We start from the raw sequence: 15,899 nt of genomic DNA, 5'->3' as shown, positions 1-15,899 counted from the left end.
TTTGGGGGGAATAGTGCCCAGCCATTCCTGGGGGAATAGTGCTCCTTTATTGGTATTCCTAGGGGGGGGGGTGCCCAGTCATTGGTATTCCTGGGGAGAATAGTGAACCCATCCTTGGTATTCCTGGGCGGAATACCAAGGATGCAATACACACTCTCCACAGTGTTTGACTGCCAATATGATAACTGGACCTCAGTATCGCTGTCCATGCCTATACGCCTCTGGGGGTTAGTTATGCTTATTCACGGAGGAATCGTGTATCTACAGTATGTACTGATTGGTTGGAATGATCCTTTAACTGATACAAACAAGCTATGTATTGGTGCTCTGGTTACAGCACAGCATATACACATTGTATACCATTAGAGATATAACTTGTCCTGACTTACAATACACATGGGCTGGGAAGGAATGTTGGGGCTCCTCCAACAGCTAATGAGGCACAGGTTATATATATTTATAAAAACTGGGGTAAAGGAAGACTGTAGTATTGCCTATACCAACCAATCATGTTTCATTTATTTTCTAACCTGCGGTGGAAAAATGAAAACTGGAATCGGAGTGTTTGTCAAGCTTCATGTTTCTCCACTTGAGCCGCTGATGTCCAAAATCTTACATACTTCTCTGTATAAAGGCACCTGACCCAGTGGTTGACGGGAAAAGGAGTAGGAACAGCAGCCTTGCCATCAAAACACGGTGGAAGATTCTAGGCTTTCCGTGTCTGCCTGTGGTTTCTTCAGGTCCTCTTGCGCATTGAAGGCTTTATCTACAATGTATATTTGGCATTCCAGGGGGATTTCATTCCTGTGGTAAAGCAAATGAGAGAGCTTTAATATAAAGGATGAGATTCTGGTAAGTTCATTCTAAACGAATATGTTTATACACGATATTATCAAAAATATGTGCACACCCCTCTAAATTATTGACATTTTAGACAATCGTTCACCTCCAACCTTGTGGTAAAAGTTTGGTGCAGGCCATTTTTGGTTCCAGCATGACTGTACAACTGTGTACAAAGCCAGCTCCGTAAAGACATGGTTTGATGAGTTTGGTGTGGAGGGAAATTCACCTACTGAACTTTGGGAGAAATTGGTACGTCATTTGCAAGCCAGGTCTTCTCACATCAGTAGCTGACCTGACAAATGCTCTTCTGGCTGAATGGGCACAAATTCCCACAGACACCCTGGAAAATCTTGTAGAAAGCCTTCCCAAAAGTGTGGAGGCTGTTATATTAATGTGGAATCTAAAGTGGAGACACTTCATAATAATTCCTATGGATTTGGAATGAGATGTAGCTCATATGATGGTCAGGTGTCCACCAACATTTGGGGATTCAGTGTATATGTACTGAAATTAGCTTGTCAAAGTGTAGAACCAAGAGTGTTTGTGCAGGAATCCTAAGAGCCTGGATCCTCAACTGTGACGGCTACTCGGAGAGGCTTTCCTGACCGGCCACATTTAAAATAAGAATCACATGGGGCATATTGTTAAAGTCATAGGAGTACAGCAAACTAAGGGCCAGATTCACAGCCAAGATACGACGGAGTATCTCAGATACTCCGTCGTATCTCTCAGAGTATCTATGCGACTGATTCATAGAATCAGTTCCGCATAGATATCCCTTAGATCCGACAGGTGTAATTGTTTTACACTGTCGGATCTTAGGATGCAGTACCGCGGCCGCCGCTGGGGGGAGTTCGCGTCGTAAACCATCGGGTATGCAAATTAGTAGTTACGGCGATCCACGACGGATTTTCGCGTTCGCTATGTCGCTGCTAGTCTAGTTTCCCGTCGCAAAGTTAGTCGTCGTTTTAGGTGGCCTAACTTTACACAGCACACGTATGTGCTGTATAAAGTATGGCCGTCGTTCCCGCGTCGAAATTTTAAAATTTTTCCTTCTTGCGTAAGACGTCCGGGAATACGGAAGTACGCTACGCACGTCGCCGTTCGAAAAAATGACGTCACTTCGTGCAAAGCACGGCAGGAAATTCAAAAGGGAGCATGCGCAGTAGTTCCGGCGCGGGAGCGCGCCTAATTTAAATGGCACACGCCCCTTTGAATAACGCGGGCTTACGCCGGAGGCCGCCGGCGTAAGTTTTCACACAAGTGCTTGGTGAATCAGGCACTTGCGCTGAAAACTTGCGGCGGTGTAACGTATCTACGATACGTTACGCCGCCGCACTTCTACGTGAATCTGGGCCTAAAATGGGAAGCTTTGTTGTTTGATTACTGTGTTTTTTTTTTTTTCTTAGATATAGTTGTTTTTGTGTTATGTGAGTTTTATGTAGCTATTTTATAGAGTATTAGCTTAGTTAAATTTCCTGGCTTCCGTGCCTATTGCACTACTCATCGGGTAAGGTATCCTTTTCTCTATATACCATTTACTTCATTGCTGAATTTTATTATATGTAATTACTGTGTTATTTATTCTGTAGATTGGTTCTCCTAAAGAAGCGGTATTCCCGCGAAACTAGTAGAGACCCCGATCAATCTCTGATGTGCATTCCTGTCCATTTTTCAAATTTTTATTGTAATAAAATACCTTTTTAATACTTTTTATGTAACAATGTTTATTGTGCTTTATCAGTACCGAGATAGTCCACATACCAATTGGGTGGGTATGCTTTAGGCTAAGCCTCAGCAACTATCCCTTCGCACCCACCCCCCTCTTAGCTTAGTGAAATTGTTACAGTTGACTGTTTTTCAATGTTATACAATATCTTCTTCAAACAATACTGAATAATGTAGACTGAACACAGGCCCTCTCTTGCCGTCTCCCATGGATAATAGATGTTATGTAACTTATAAGAAGATCACAGATGGTTTTTAAATAATCTAAAGCTGGCCTGCAGCTTTTTATCTTTTCCTCTATAGTAAAATGCTCAGTTGGCGGAAGTGATTTTATTATGAAGAGATGGGACTAAAGCGCAAAGTAGTGGAGGGGGGGGGGGGCAGTAAGCTCAACGCAGAGATGTATAAAGGGCCTGTGATATTAAATAACATTGAGTGAAATAAGACATCTTTCCAAGGGCATTAAGTGAAGTATTTGAGGGGGGGGGGGGGGGGGGGGGGGGGGGGGGTTATACAGTCTGCGCGCTTATATAAAAAGAGATTTATTTAAATGGAAAAAAAAAAAGTCTTCAGAAAATGGGTCAGAGCTTAAAAATGTCTTCAGATTTAAGGTGGTCTGCTTTGCTTCACCTACTTTGAAGTTAAATCTGTGTATATTTTGACCTTCCTTCTTTCCCCTCTCATCAACATGCTAAGAACATTTTTTTTTTTTTTTAATAAAACTTTTCTATTTCTATTACATACCTTATTTTAGACCCAGTGACATCATCAATGTATCTCTGTCTTTCTCTGTGCAATGCAGGCAGATCATGGCTGGTAGGAAGGAGGGTCAGCAAGGTGCTGTACATAGCTTCCCAAAAACATCACCCTGTCTCAGTCATATAAGAGACCTACCTAACTTAACAGTGCCAATGCAAAAGTGGAGTTGGCCTTATTGGAAGTTACTGGGAATTACTAATCCCCCCCCCCCCCTCATCCCTGTTCTTCTCCTAACTCCCAACTTACCATCCCCTCCCTCCTAATTACTATCAGCAACAAATATTATACTGCATTGAAGCATTGAATCAATACAGTGTGGTCACCACCTCACCCCTGGCCTCTGATTGGACAGTAAATGAGCAGCAGAATTCTGATGAGCTCATCACTATTCTCTTTTCTCCCCTGCCAGCATGACTGCTGTCTTCACATATACACGTAGCACACCTGATTGGCTCCCAGTTCTGACCCTCCCTCTCTCAGTCTAAGCTCTCCTGTGAATGGCATTACAGGCCACAGATTATGGTACTTACACTAGCTGTCTTTAAAAAATATATTTTGTGATGAACTAATGAATGCATGGTTGCAGTAATTGGTATATTTTGCCTAGAATTCTGCTTTAAGTTATAACAGAGCTCTCAAAAACTTTTAGACACCAGGTTACACCTGAATGTTGCACTGCACATGTCTGAAATTGGAGCTTAAGGTCTATATACCGTGTTTCCCCCAAAGTAAGACCTGCCCCATCGTAAGACCTATCGTTAATTTCCAGGAGGACTATAAGCCCTGCCCTGAAAATAAGTCCTAGTTTAAAATACTTGTAAAATCTTATATTCCACTCTATTACAGTAGTTATATAATGTACAATGTGTGTGTTTCTGTAATTTAATTGAGGGGAAGAGAGCTCCGGAGGGTCACAGAATCGCAGCGCTGCGCTATAATGAAGGTATTTGGCACAATAATATTACAGAAACACACACATTGTACATTATATAATATTGTAATAGAGTGGATTATAGGATTTCACAAGCATTTTAACTCAGTTCACACTGGGGATTCCTGACAGGCAGGGAGAGAGAGGGGGAGAGAAGACAGCACATTACATGGTAAGACCTACCTTGAAAATAAGCCCTACTGTGTTTTTTTTTTTACAAAATTAATATAAGATCCGGGCTTATTTTCGGGGAAACACGGTATGACAACAGTTTTTTTTATATTTCTGTTTTACATCTAATACCCTAAAAAGCTGTTATAGATCATACCGATTTAAATGTTCTGCACAGCCCATACAATACAATAACAAAATACATCAAATTCATTAAAATGCGATTGAGTGCCTTTCCTGCTGCCAGATCACAGTTGTTGGCATTAAAACCAAATTTCAGCTAAACCAATTTTTATTGAGTAGGGAAGAGATAAAGCATTTCCTGTTGTTGTCATTAGGACAGAACGTGAGGGAAAATCGCCAAAGACTTACACAGGTTCTCCTTCCTGTCTTAACTTAAAAAACAAAAAATAATAATATTGGATTCACCCTAAAATGTCAAAGCCTACCCCCCCCCCCCCCCCATTTTTTAAATTGTGGTTAGATTAACATTTCATAGACAAATTCCCCCCAAACTTTTAAAATTTGGATAGATTAACTGTTCAACGGTTAAAAAGCCAAATCACCCCCAATATTTTAGTGTGGACAGGTTAACATTTTAAAGCCTAATTCCCCCCAGTATTTACATTTGTATAGATTAACATTTCAATCCCCTTGTTTTTATAGAGAATTAGATAAATTAACATTTCAAAGCCACCCCCCCCCCCCCAAATGTTTTATATTTTGTATATATTAACATTTCAAAGCCTAACCTATACCCAGTTTTCTTAATTTTGGAGAGATTAACATTTTAAGCCTTAACCCGCCCCACCCCAACTGCATGTTTTAAAATCTCGGATAGATTAATATTTCAAAACCTACTATCCCCAATAATTAAATAATTTGGATAGATTAACATTACAAAGTCCCATTCCCTCCATTAAATTTTTTTTTTTTTGGGATAGATTCAGGCCTCGTACACACGATAGGTTAACCAGAGGACAATGGTCTGATGGACCGTTTTCATCGGTCAAAACCGATCGTGTGTGGGCCCCATAGGTTATTTAACCATCGGTTAAAAAAAAGCCAACTTGCTTTAAATTTAACCTATGGATTGGTAACAGATAGGTCAAAACTGATCGTTAGTAGGCACAACCATCGGTTAAAAATCCACACATGCTCAGAATCAAGTCGACGCATGCTTGGAAGCATTGAACTTCGTTTTTTTCAGCATGTCGTTGTGTTTTACGTCACCGCGTTCTGACACAATTGTTTTTTTAACCGATGGTGTGTAGGCGCGACAGACTATCAATCAGCTTCTTCGGTTAACCGATGACAACGGTCCTTCAGACCGTTCTCATCGAATGGAATAATCGTGTGTACAAGGCTTAACATTGTAATTCCAAATCACGCCTAATATTTTAGTGTGAACAGATTGGCATTGCAAAGCTAAATTCTATCTTACACTTTACATTTTTGGATAGATTAATATTTCAAATCCCCAATCCCTCCCAAATTATTCAAATTTGCATAGATTTCAAAGCCAAATTCCCCCAGCTCTTTTAAAAAACATTTTGTATATCTTAAAATTTAAAAGCCTAATCCCCCCCATGTTAAAGTTTTGGATAGATTAACATGTCAAAGCCTTATCACCCCCAATTATTTAATTTTATTTAATTTTGGATAAAGTAAGATTTCAAAGCCAAACCACCCCCAATATTTTAGTGTGGACAATTTAACATTTTAAAGCCTAATTCCCCCCAGTGTTTAAATTTGGATTAGTTTACATTTCAAAACCTAATCAATCCCTCCCCCATTTTTAAAAATGTTGAAAACATTAACATTTCAAAGCCTTAATCCATAAATCCATAAATTAACACTTAAAAGACCCCCCCCCCAATTTTTTTTAATCCAGAGTAGACTAACAATTCAGTGTGCTTACATTTTGGATAGATTAATATTTCAAACCCTAACCTATACTAAATTCTCTTAGTTTTGGACAGATTAACATTTCAAAGTCTAAACACCCCAATGTTTAAATTTTGGATAAAGATTTCAAAGCCTAACCCCCCCCTTCATTTACATTTTTCATCTCCAACCCTAATAGCGCCCCCCCACCCAACCTCCATTATTTTAAATCTCAGATTGATCAACAAATTTAAAGCCTAATATCCCCAAAGCTTTTAAAATGTTGGATAGATTTACATTTCAAAGCCAAATCCCCCCCCCCCCCCCAATATTTTAGTGTGGACAGATTAACATTTTAAAGCCTAATTCCCCCCCAGTGTTTAAATTTGTATAGATTAACGTTTCCCAAAGCCTAATCTCTCCCTCCCCCATTTTTTTAAATTATGGATAGATACATTAAACATTTCAAAGCCTAATCCCCTAGTTTTTTTATAAAGAATTAGCTTAACTCTTAAATTAAAAGTTTTTTTAAATTAAAAGTTTTAAACTTTTAACTTAACTTTTCAAAGCCCCCCCCCCCCCACCCCAAATGTTTTACATTTTGGATATATTAACATTTCAAAGCCTAACCTATAAACAGCTTTTTAATTTTGGAGAGATTAACATTTTAAGTCTTAACCCTCCCTCCACCCCAACTCCATTTGTTTAGATCAAGGATTGATTAATATTTCAAAGCCCAATATCCCCAATAATTAAACATTTTGGATAGATTAACATTACACATTTTAAATGTTTTGGGGGGGATAGATTAACGCTGTAAAGCCAAATCACCCCCCCACAATTTTAGTGTGAACAGATTAGCATTGCAAAGCTAAATTCCATTCTACTTTTTAAAATTTTGGATAGATTAATATCTCGAACCCCAAATTATTAAAATTTGCATAGGCTTCAAAGCCAAATCACCGCCCCCCCACCACCACCACTTTTTTTTTAAATCATGTTGGATATCTTAAAATTTGAAGAATAATCCCCCCCATGTTATAGTTTTGGATAGATTAGCATTTCAAAGCCGTATCCCCCCCCCCCCCCCCCCGATTATTTAATTTTGGACAAGGTAACATTTCAAAGCCAAACCACCCCCAATATTTTAGTGTGGGCAAATGAACATTTTAAAGCCTTTTCCCCCCCAAGTGTTTAAATTTGGATAGATTCAAAAGTCAAAGTCTAATCACTCGCTCCCCCCATTTTTTAAAATTTTGGATACATTAACATTTCAAAGCCTAATACCCTCTTTTTTTTAATTCCCCTCGTTTTAATATTTTTTGGGGATAAATTAACACTTCAAAGCCTCCCTCAAATGTTTTAATCTAGAGTAGACTAACATTTCAAAACTTAACCTACTCTGTATGCTTATTTTTTGGATAGATTAGCATTTCAAAGCCGAATCCCCCCCCCCCCCACCATTATTTAATTTTGGACAAGGTAACATTTCAAAGCCAAACCACCCCCAATATTTTAGTGTGGGCAAATGAACATTTTAAAGCCTTTTCCCCCCAAGTGTTTAAATTTGGATAGATTCAAAAGTCAAAGTCTATCACTCCCCCCCATTTTTTAAAATGTTTGATACATTAACATTTCAAAGCCTAATACCCTCTTTTTTTTTAATTCCCCTCGTTTTAATATTTTTTGGGGATAAATTAACACTTCAAAGCCTCCCCCAAATGTTTTAATCTAGAATAGACTAAAATTTCGAACCCCCCCCCATTTTTTTTTTTTTAATAGTTAAAAATCTCAAAGCCTAATAGCCCCCCCCCCCCCGCCTCAACTCCATTATTTTAAATCTCGGATTGATCAACATTTTAAAGCCTAATATCCCCAAATCTTTAAAAAATTTGGATAGATTAACATTTCAAAGCATAATTCCACCCTATTTTTTTCAATTTGAAATAGATTAGGTCGAAGTTCTTCAACCTTTCAATTCTGCCTGTGAACCCATTGGGGAGATTTCCCCCCACATTCTATCCCTGTGACACCAGGACAAAAAATAGTCCTGACAGGAAGTCCAAATCTCCCGATGGGGATACAAGATGGCAGAAAAATCCTCAAAGCAGCTTTAACCCTTTCCAGCTCTATGCAAAATGAAATCTAGGGTTTTGGCTAATGTGAGTATTAAATAATTTTCTAATTTAGGAAAGAGATAGCATTAGCTGCCAGAAACAGTTACAGTATATATGAGTATGGCTTGGCCGCACCATATTAATTATTATTATTATTATTAAATAATCTAAGAAAACAAAGACAAGTGACAGAGATTACACCTCTCAGAGCCATTCGCGGAGGGAGGTAGGAAGGTGGAAGGAGCTTCCGGGTGAGCAGAGGAGGAGGAGGCACCGTGCAAGGACTGTCCTTCTTCGGGACAAGCAGGCAATAGATTTCCAGGTAACTTAGCCAAGGGACTGCTTAGCGGGGACAGCTGTGCAAATGAAATAGGAAAACACAGGTGACAATGGTAAAGGTGAGGACATACGCAAAAACACACACATGGAGTTGTCAACATCAACCAGACACAAACTATTTTTTTTCTCCAAGAAAATGGCAGCTTAAATATTTTTGGTCATCTGGAGCACCAGTTTTTCCTGTACATGATATGGCATCAGGAAGACACATTCCAAGCCACTAATTCCTGGCTAATGAATATATTGAATTCCCAATTTGGTGCACAAAAAAAGGTCACCTTCACATCACATCACTGACATGAAAAATTAATCGATTGGCTGTCAGATACACTACTGTTTTTTCACTTTATTTTTCTCCAAGTTGAATTACCCTCTCTGTTGGATCCGAGGTTCTTTTGTTTTTATTATAATTTTTTTAATATACATTTTTTTTTTATTAACATTTTTTAAGATGAATCATTTTTTAATGAATTAATTATCAGCCACAGACTTTCAGTTTTGCATTTCAGTAGAGAAAAAATAAATAAATGACTGCTTCACCAAAGCCTATTGGATTGATTGTCTGACTTTAGATTTTTTATTCATTTCATTTTTATTAGAAGAAACTTTTTTTTATTTTTTTTAGATTGACAAAATTATCCCCAGACAAAAAAACAATTATCGTAATTCTCTCTTTCCGTCTAGCATTATAACTCTACAATTTAAAATTACAGATAAACATCAAGCAGACAACGTAATATTTTAGATATAATAAGAAAAAAGAAAAAACAAATTTGATAGAATGAGTAGACTCAAAATTAAATAATAGAAGTGATTATAAACCTTTGTTTTTTTATAAACCAAAAGAACAAACATGTCATACTTACCGCTGAGCAATGGTTTTGCCTTCAGTTACACTTTAACAGAACAAAGCTAAATGTATTTTTAATTACTGTACAAGTACCTGAATTTTGTTTTACATAAGCTTCCCATAATCCCCTGCACATGAAGAGTCAGAATGGGAGCAGGCTCTGTTGTATAACACTGGGAACATGCTTTTAGAAACAGGGAAGACAGAGATAATGCCACTATTTAAAGTTGCTTATTTATTTTTTAGTCTGCAGGCTGGGAGCGGTAAGGTGGCTAAGAAAGAAGAATTTTTTTTAATGCAAGCACCCATCCATTGGGGCAGCAGCATTATCTATGACTTCGGGGAAGGTTGTTGAGCTGTGTTACAGGAGCATGTTACGCCGAGTAAATTGATACCCAACATGTCATGCTTTAAAATTGTGCCTGCTCGTGGAATGGCCACAAACTTTGGCACTTTAAAATCTCCATAGGCAAAGTTAAAAAATGTCTACAGGTTACCAGTTTTGAGTTACAGAGAAGGTCTTTTGCTAAAATTATTGCTCTCGCTCTACCAATCGTGGCAATACCTCACATGCGTGGTTTGAACAGCATTTTCATATGCGAGAGCGACTTACATATGCGTTCACTTCTGCGCACGAGCTCGACGGGACGGGGCACTTTCAATTATTTTATTTATTTTTCTTATTTATTTAACTTTTTTTTACACTGTCCTTTAAAAAAAAACATTTGGGTCACTTTTATTCCTATTACAAGGAATGTAAACATCCATTGTAATAGAGAAAAAAAGCATGACAGGTCCTCTTTAATGTGAGATCTGCGGTCAAAAAGACCTCAGATCTCACATTGAAGCTTAAATGCAATAAAAAAAATGTCCCCTTTAAGTCCATTGGGCGGAAGTGACGTTTGACGTTGCTTCTGTCATCCAATGGTATGGAGCCGGGTGGGGACCATCTTTCCCTCACTTGTCTCCATGTCAGGTTAGGGAAAGGACCCGATCGTCTCCGCCACTACCGACGGAGACCAACAGGGAGCGGCGGGAGGAGGGGCACCTCTCTGGCCGCTGATAAAAGTGATCTTGTGGCAAATCCGCCGCAGAGACCACTTTTATCTGAAAGCGGACTACCCGCTGTTTAACCGGGCGCATGAATTACATCAGCCAGGGTTTTTTTAAGCACCTAAATCAGAGGCTCTAATAGGCTTCAAAATAGGATAGGCTTGGGTCGCAGAGAATGTGTTCCGATCCCACTCAGGTGTGGTACAACAGCGAATAAATATTAGCTGTTGAGACACTGATCCTCAATCCGGACAATCAGAAGTGGGTGTGAGACCAGTTTTCCAATTGGCCGAAAAGTGAAGACTCCTGATTGGCTGCCGAGGAGGAGGGAAGAAACGAAAGTCGCCGGAGAATGGGAGGCCACCGCCGCCGAGCAGGGGAAGGTGCCGGTGATGTGGTAAGTGTTACCGACCGACCTGGGAGGGGTTGGCATACTGTTTCTCGCCCCCCCAAAAAAAAATATTCCACCAGCTGCCATTGTACAAGCCAATCCCTGATTAGTTGAAGTGGCGAGGATGGCCGGTGACCTCACAATCTACACTTCATCCAATCAGAGAATGTCTTGTAGTCACCGAAAAAACAACAAGGTGTTCTATAAATGGCGGAGGTGCTTAGCAAGCAACCACTTGTAGGCAATGTGCAGAAGCGAAGCCATTCACATAGGACCTTGAAGATTGCTCGTTATCACTGGATGAAGCGCAGGCTTTCTTTGAGTGAATGAGATGGAGATTTTCAGGTTGCCGACCCTCCTTTCCATTTTCGTCTAATCAGAGAATGCTTTGCATTTACTGCATACTTATATTGAGCCAAGCTGGTCCAATGTAACAATGCAAAAAATAATGGGCCAGATCCACGTACCTAGGCGCATATCTAAGACCGGCGTAGCGTATCTCAGATACACTACGCCGCCGTAAATTCCAGCGTATTTTCCGTATCCACAAAGAATTTGCGCCGTAAGCGTAACTGTGTCGGCGTAAGGGCGTGGAATTTAAATGACAAAGATGTGGGCGTGTTTAGCGTTAATTCTACTTGACCCCACGTAAATGACGTTTTTTTTGAACGGCGCATGTGCCGTCCATGGGGGTATCCCAGTGCGCATGCTCGAAATCACGTCGCAAATAGTCAATGCTTTCGACGTGAACGTAATTTACGCAAAGCCCTATTCGCGAACGTTTTACGCAAACGTCGTACACAACGGAAAATTCTACGCTGGCCCGACGTCCATACTTAATGTAACGGGAGTCCCTTTTTGGGCATAGGGTGACTGAGAACTGATATCTCGGATTACATGAGATGGGACATAACTGATAGTTCATATTGCAGGATGTCTTGAGATGTTACAGGTGGTTTCATGCCACACCAGGTCAATAGGCTCCTGAAAGACATTCCTTTGTCCATTTTGTGAGGCTGTTGAGATGCTAACTAAGACTGCTACTGTGGATTGAAACTGAGAGTCAACCTGGCTCCTAGACCTCTCATTGTGTATACTGTTTATGTGTGGAATGTACTTATCGGAGACGTAATGTCTGGGGGATAATTAACTCTGAATATCATTATGTAAAAGCATGTGATTGAAGCCCCCCATGGTGTGATGAGGGGGGTGGAGAGTTTTATTGTTCCTGTGATTACTGTAAGCTGTTGTACTGTATATAAGCAAGCTAAGAAACCATTAAAAGTTAGTTCATATATTTTGACGCAGTAACAGAGCTTGTCAGTCTCGTTATTGAGGGAATTCTTATGGAATGGTTCGGGCCTGCTGGATGGTTGGAGGGTCGAAAGCTGTCTTGGGTTGATGGAATGGGAGATCGTGAACAGTGTTAACCCCTGACCGTTACACTTAACATTGCATACGCCTCATAAAGCAGGGGTAACGTTACGCCGAAAAAAGCCTTACGTAAACGACGTAAAAAAGGCGCCTGGGCGGACGTACGTTTGTGGATTGGCGTATCTAGCTAATTTGCATACTCTACGCGGAAATCAACAGAAGCGCCACCTAGCGGCCAGCGTAAATATGCACCTTAGATCCGACGGCGTGCTAAGACGTACGTCAATCGGATCTAGCCCCCATTCAGTCCTATCTTGTTTTGTGGATGCAAAACAAAGATACGACGGCGCATCGTAGAAATTACGCGGCGTATCAATAGATACGCCGGCGTAATTTCTTTGTGGATCTGGGCCATAGTTTCTAAAGTTCAGCTTTAGATTAGCAATAAATAGGCATGTACATTAAATAAAGATTACTTTCACAGATCTGGTAATCTCTCTTCTAAAAATGTAAGATTAAAGAAAGGTACATGAAGTCACAAGAAAGTTATTAAAGGGGATTGAGACATCGTCTAATGAGGAACCCCGTCATGTCCAATAGTCCTGCATGTACAGTATGTGGGTCATAAATTTTGACTTTTGCTCGAAGTTCTAAATCATCTAAAGATAACTGTTCAGTATATGGAAAGCCTTCTGAAGTTCTGCCCAGATTCTGTGTTTTCATCCTCTGGGGGAAGTTATTTTTGTCATTTTATAAGTCTTTCCCCAGCAGGGGTCTTGTTCTAAGGCAGAAAGGACACACTTTAAAAATATTTCTCTCCCAAGGCCGGGAATGATTACAACTAATGGCCAGAAAACCACAACTAACAAACCAGCTATGTAAACTAACAGCTTAATTTGAAATTTTGTAAGTATTAGAGAATGGAGGAACATTAGAACCTGTAACCTATACTAGAATAATTACTCCATCCTGTTCTTGGACGATCAACATCTACATCAGGGGTCAAGTCCCGGGGAAAAAAGTGTGGGAACTCCCACCCAAGATCCACTCCCCCACCAAAAAAAATGATACGCTCATATGCATAATTACTAAACCGCATGTTTTTTCTAAATCCCGCGATAACTCGCGGCAGACCTCTGCAATGTCTCCTGGGAACAATGACAAAAGCTCCCAGGAGACATTGCGGCATCGAGGAAGTGACGGAATACCCGCACACTACCTGATGAATCCATATACAGGAAGTGCCCAGTAACAAAGGATTACTAAGGTTCGCCTGCCCCTGACAGTGACTCGAGCTGGGCATCGCCGCTTAGTGAAGGATTGGCTCGGGCGGCTCAGCTGCTCTTGGCTGCTCTAGTCCTGCAAAGGGAACTGAGTTCCTGCTGTGAAAAAAGTGCAGGAACTCCGTTCCCACACGTTCCCGCAGGACTTGAGCTCTGATCTACATATTGCAGCAGCACCGCGCAGTCACAGAACACACACAGAGAGCCCGAGGTAGTGACTTTCCAGGGGGTGGGGGGGGGGGTGCGAGCCGCACCCGAGTGACACCCTCCGGAACTCCGGTGCAACAAACCCTTTCTCTCCATGGTTGCGGCTGAGGCTCTGATCAGTATCGTCAGCGGCTGTCACAGCCGAGCAGAGTGAAGCCGCATCCCCCTCCTCCTTTATGTCTACACAGTGCTGTGCATGTCTTGATCATCTGTGTAATGTAAAGGGGTCCAGAAGTGCAGGGGGCTGTGTAATGGAAAGGGCGTCCAGAGGTGCAGGGTGCTGTGTAATGTAAAGGGGTCCAGAGGTGCAGGGTGCTGTGTAATGTAAAGGGGTCCAGAGGTGCAGGGTGCTGTGTAATGTAAAGGGGTCCAGAGGTGCAGGGTGCTGTGTAATGTAAAGGGGTCCAGAGGTGCAGGGTGCTGTGTAATGTAAAGGGGTACAGAGGTTCAGGGTGCTGTGTAATGTAAAGGGGTCCAGAGGTTCAGGGTGCTGTGTAATGTAAAGGGGTCTGGAGGTGCCTGGTTGGGAGAGATGGCTCATGCCGGGTACAGACGAGAGGATTGATCCGCGGATACGGTCCGCCGGACCGTATCCGCGGATAAATCCTTTCGAGGATTTCCGCGGATTTGGATCCGATGGAGTGTACTCACCATCGGATCGAAATCCGCGCCGAAATCCCATCGCGACGCTGTCATATAAGGATACCCACGCATGCGTCGAATCATTACGACGCATGCGAGGGAGGGAATCGGACGGATCGATCCGGTGAGTCTGTACAGACCACCGGATCGATCCGCTGAAGCCGATTCCAGCGGATAGATTTCTTAGCATGCTAAGAAATTTTTATCTGCTGGAAATCGGTCGGCCCGAAAAAAATCCGCGGAAAAAGATCCGCTGGGTTGTACACACCAGCGGATCTATCCGCTGGAACTGATCCGCAGATCAATTCCAGCGGATAGATCCTCTCGTGTGTACGGGGCCTCAGTGTCCTCTGCAAAGAGCCCCGGCGTGAAGGCAAGAGAGAAAAGTGGCGCGGTGGTGTGGCGGCCATCTTGGCAGGAGCGCGTGGTGATGTTCATCCTGCTCTCGCGTCTTCCAATCCACCAGATTCCTCAGAAAAGTATCCCAGGTTTGGAAGGGCAGGAGAGAAGGATTGCACAGGATTGTTCAGAGGGATCTCAGAGCTGCTAGGAAAGACGTCCGCTTACATGCTGCTCCAGGCCACGCCCCCTCCTTAATCTTTTGCTGGCGGAAATTTCGACAGCAAAAGTCCGATGGAGCCTACACGCGGTCGGAATTTCCATTCAAAAGCTCACATCGCACTTTTGGTGTCGGAATTTCCGATCGTGTGTACGTGGCATTACACCGCCTATAGCATGGTCACAGTCTCCAACAACTCCTATTTTGTATAGCCACATTTTCTAACTATCTCCTGTTCCATACTCGCAGTATCAAGCAGCTTTCCGTAGCACTACGGTCATTTGTGTTTTTTTTTTTTTATATGTGAGACCCTATAGTATTATAAAAGGCCACACATACCAGGAAAGTTTATCTCCATTGGCTTACACAAGCAGCTAAGCTACAAATTTAAGTAGGGAAAAAATTGCCAAGTATTTCCACGTTCTTGCCATATTTCTTTCTCTGCACACAGACAGCTCAGGACAAGCTGCCCCTGATTTAGATGCAGGAGTTGAATTTTTCTTGATGCCGGTATTAATGCATCATCACTGAATGTGGGAACAAGAACAGTCTCTCCAGAACAAGCTGGTCTGCGAAACTCCCCAGGGCCTGCTAATTTGTTGCTAGAATCAAATCTGGGGACTTTAAAGGCCTGGGAATCATTTCCGTCGCAGAGGCTAAAAAAACAACACAGGAAAAAAAGGATTTCTGTCAATGACCCGGACAGCTAATAATCCGCTCTTCTAAATATCTAAACAAGGGAATCATGTTACTTGGTAATCTAAA

At 41.5% G+C, this 15,899-nt stretch overlaps 1 protein-coding gene across 1 annotated transcript in view; it reads right to left on the bottom strand.

Moving 5' to 3' along the window:
- Positions 1-299: 299 nt before the first annotated feature.
- The window catches only part of RGS11 (regulator of G protein signaling 11), a 137,074-nt gene continuing 121,474 nt past the window's right edge, over positions 300-15,899 (bottom strand). Inside the window, exons 18-19 of the mRNA XM_040356370.1 lie at positions 8,638-8,792; positions 300-804 (exon numbers count right to left, since the gene is read on the bottom strand). Of these exons, the coding sequence (XP_040212304.1) occupies positions 687-804; positions 8,638-8,792 (273 nt within the window). The 3' untranslated portion in view covers positions 300-686. The remainder of the gene's footprint in view (positions 805-8,637; positions 8,793-15,899) is intronic.

The sequence above is a fragment of the Rana temporaria genome, chromosome 6 (assembly GCF_905171775.1).
Source record: "Rana temporaria chromosome 6, aRanTem1.1, whole genome shotgun sequence".
Taxonomy (NCBI): domain Eukaryota; kingdom Metazoa; phylum Chordata; class Amphibia; order Anura; family Ranidae; genus Rana; species Rana temporaria.
This window is presented reverse-complemented; position numbering and strand designations above follow the sequence as displayed.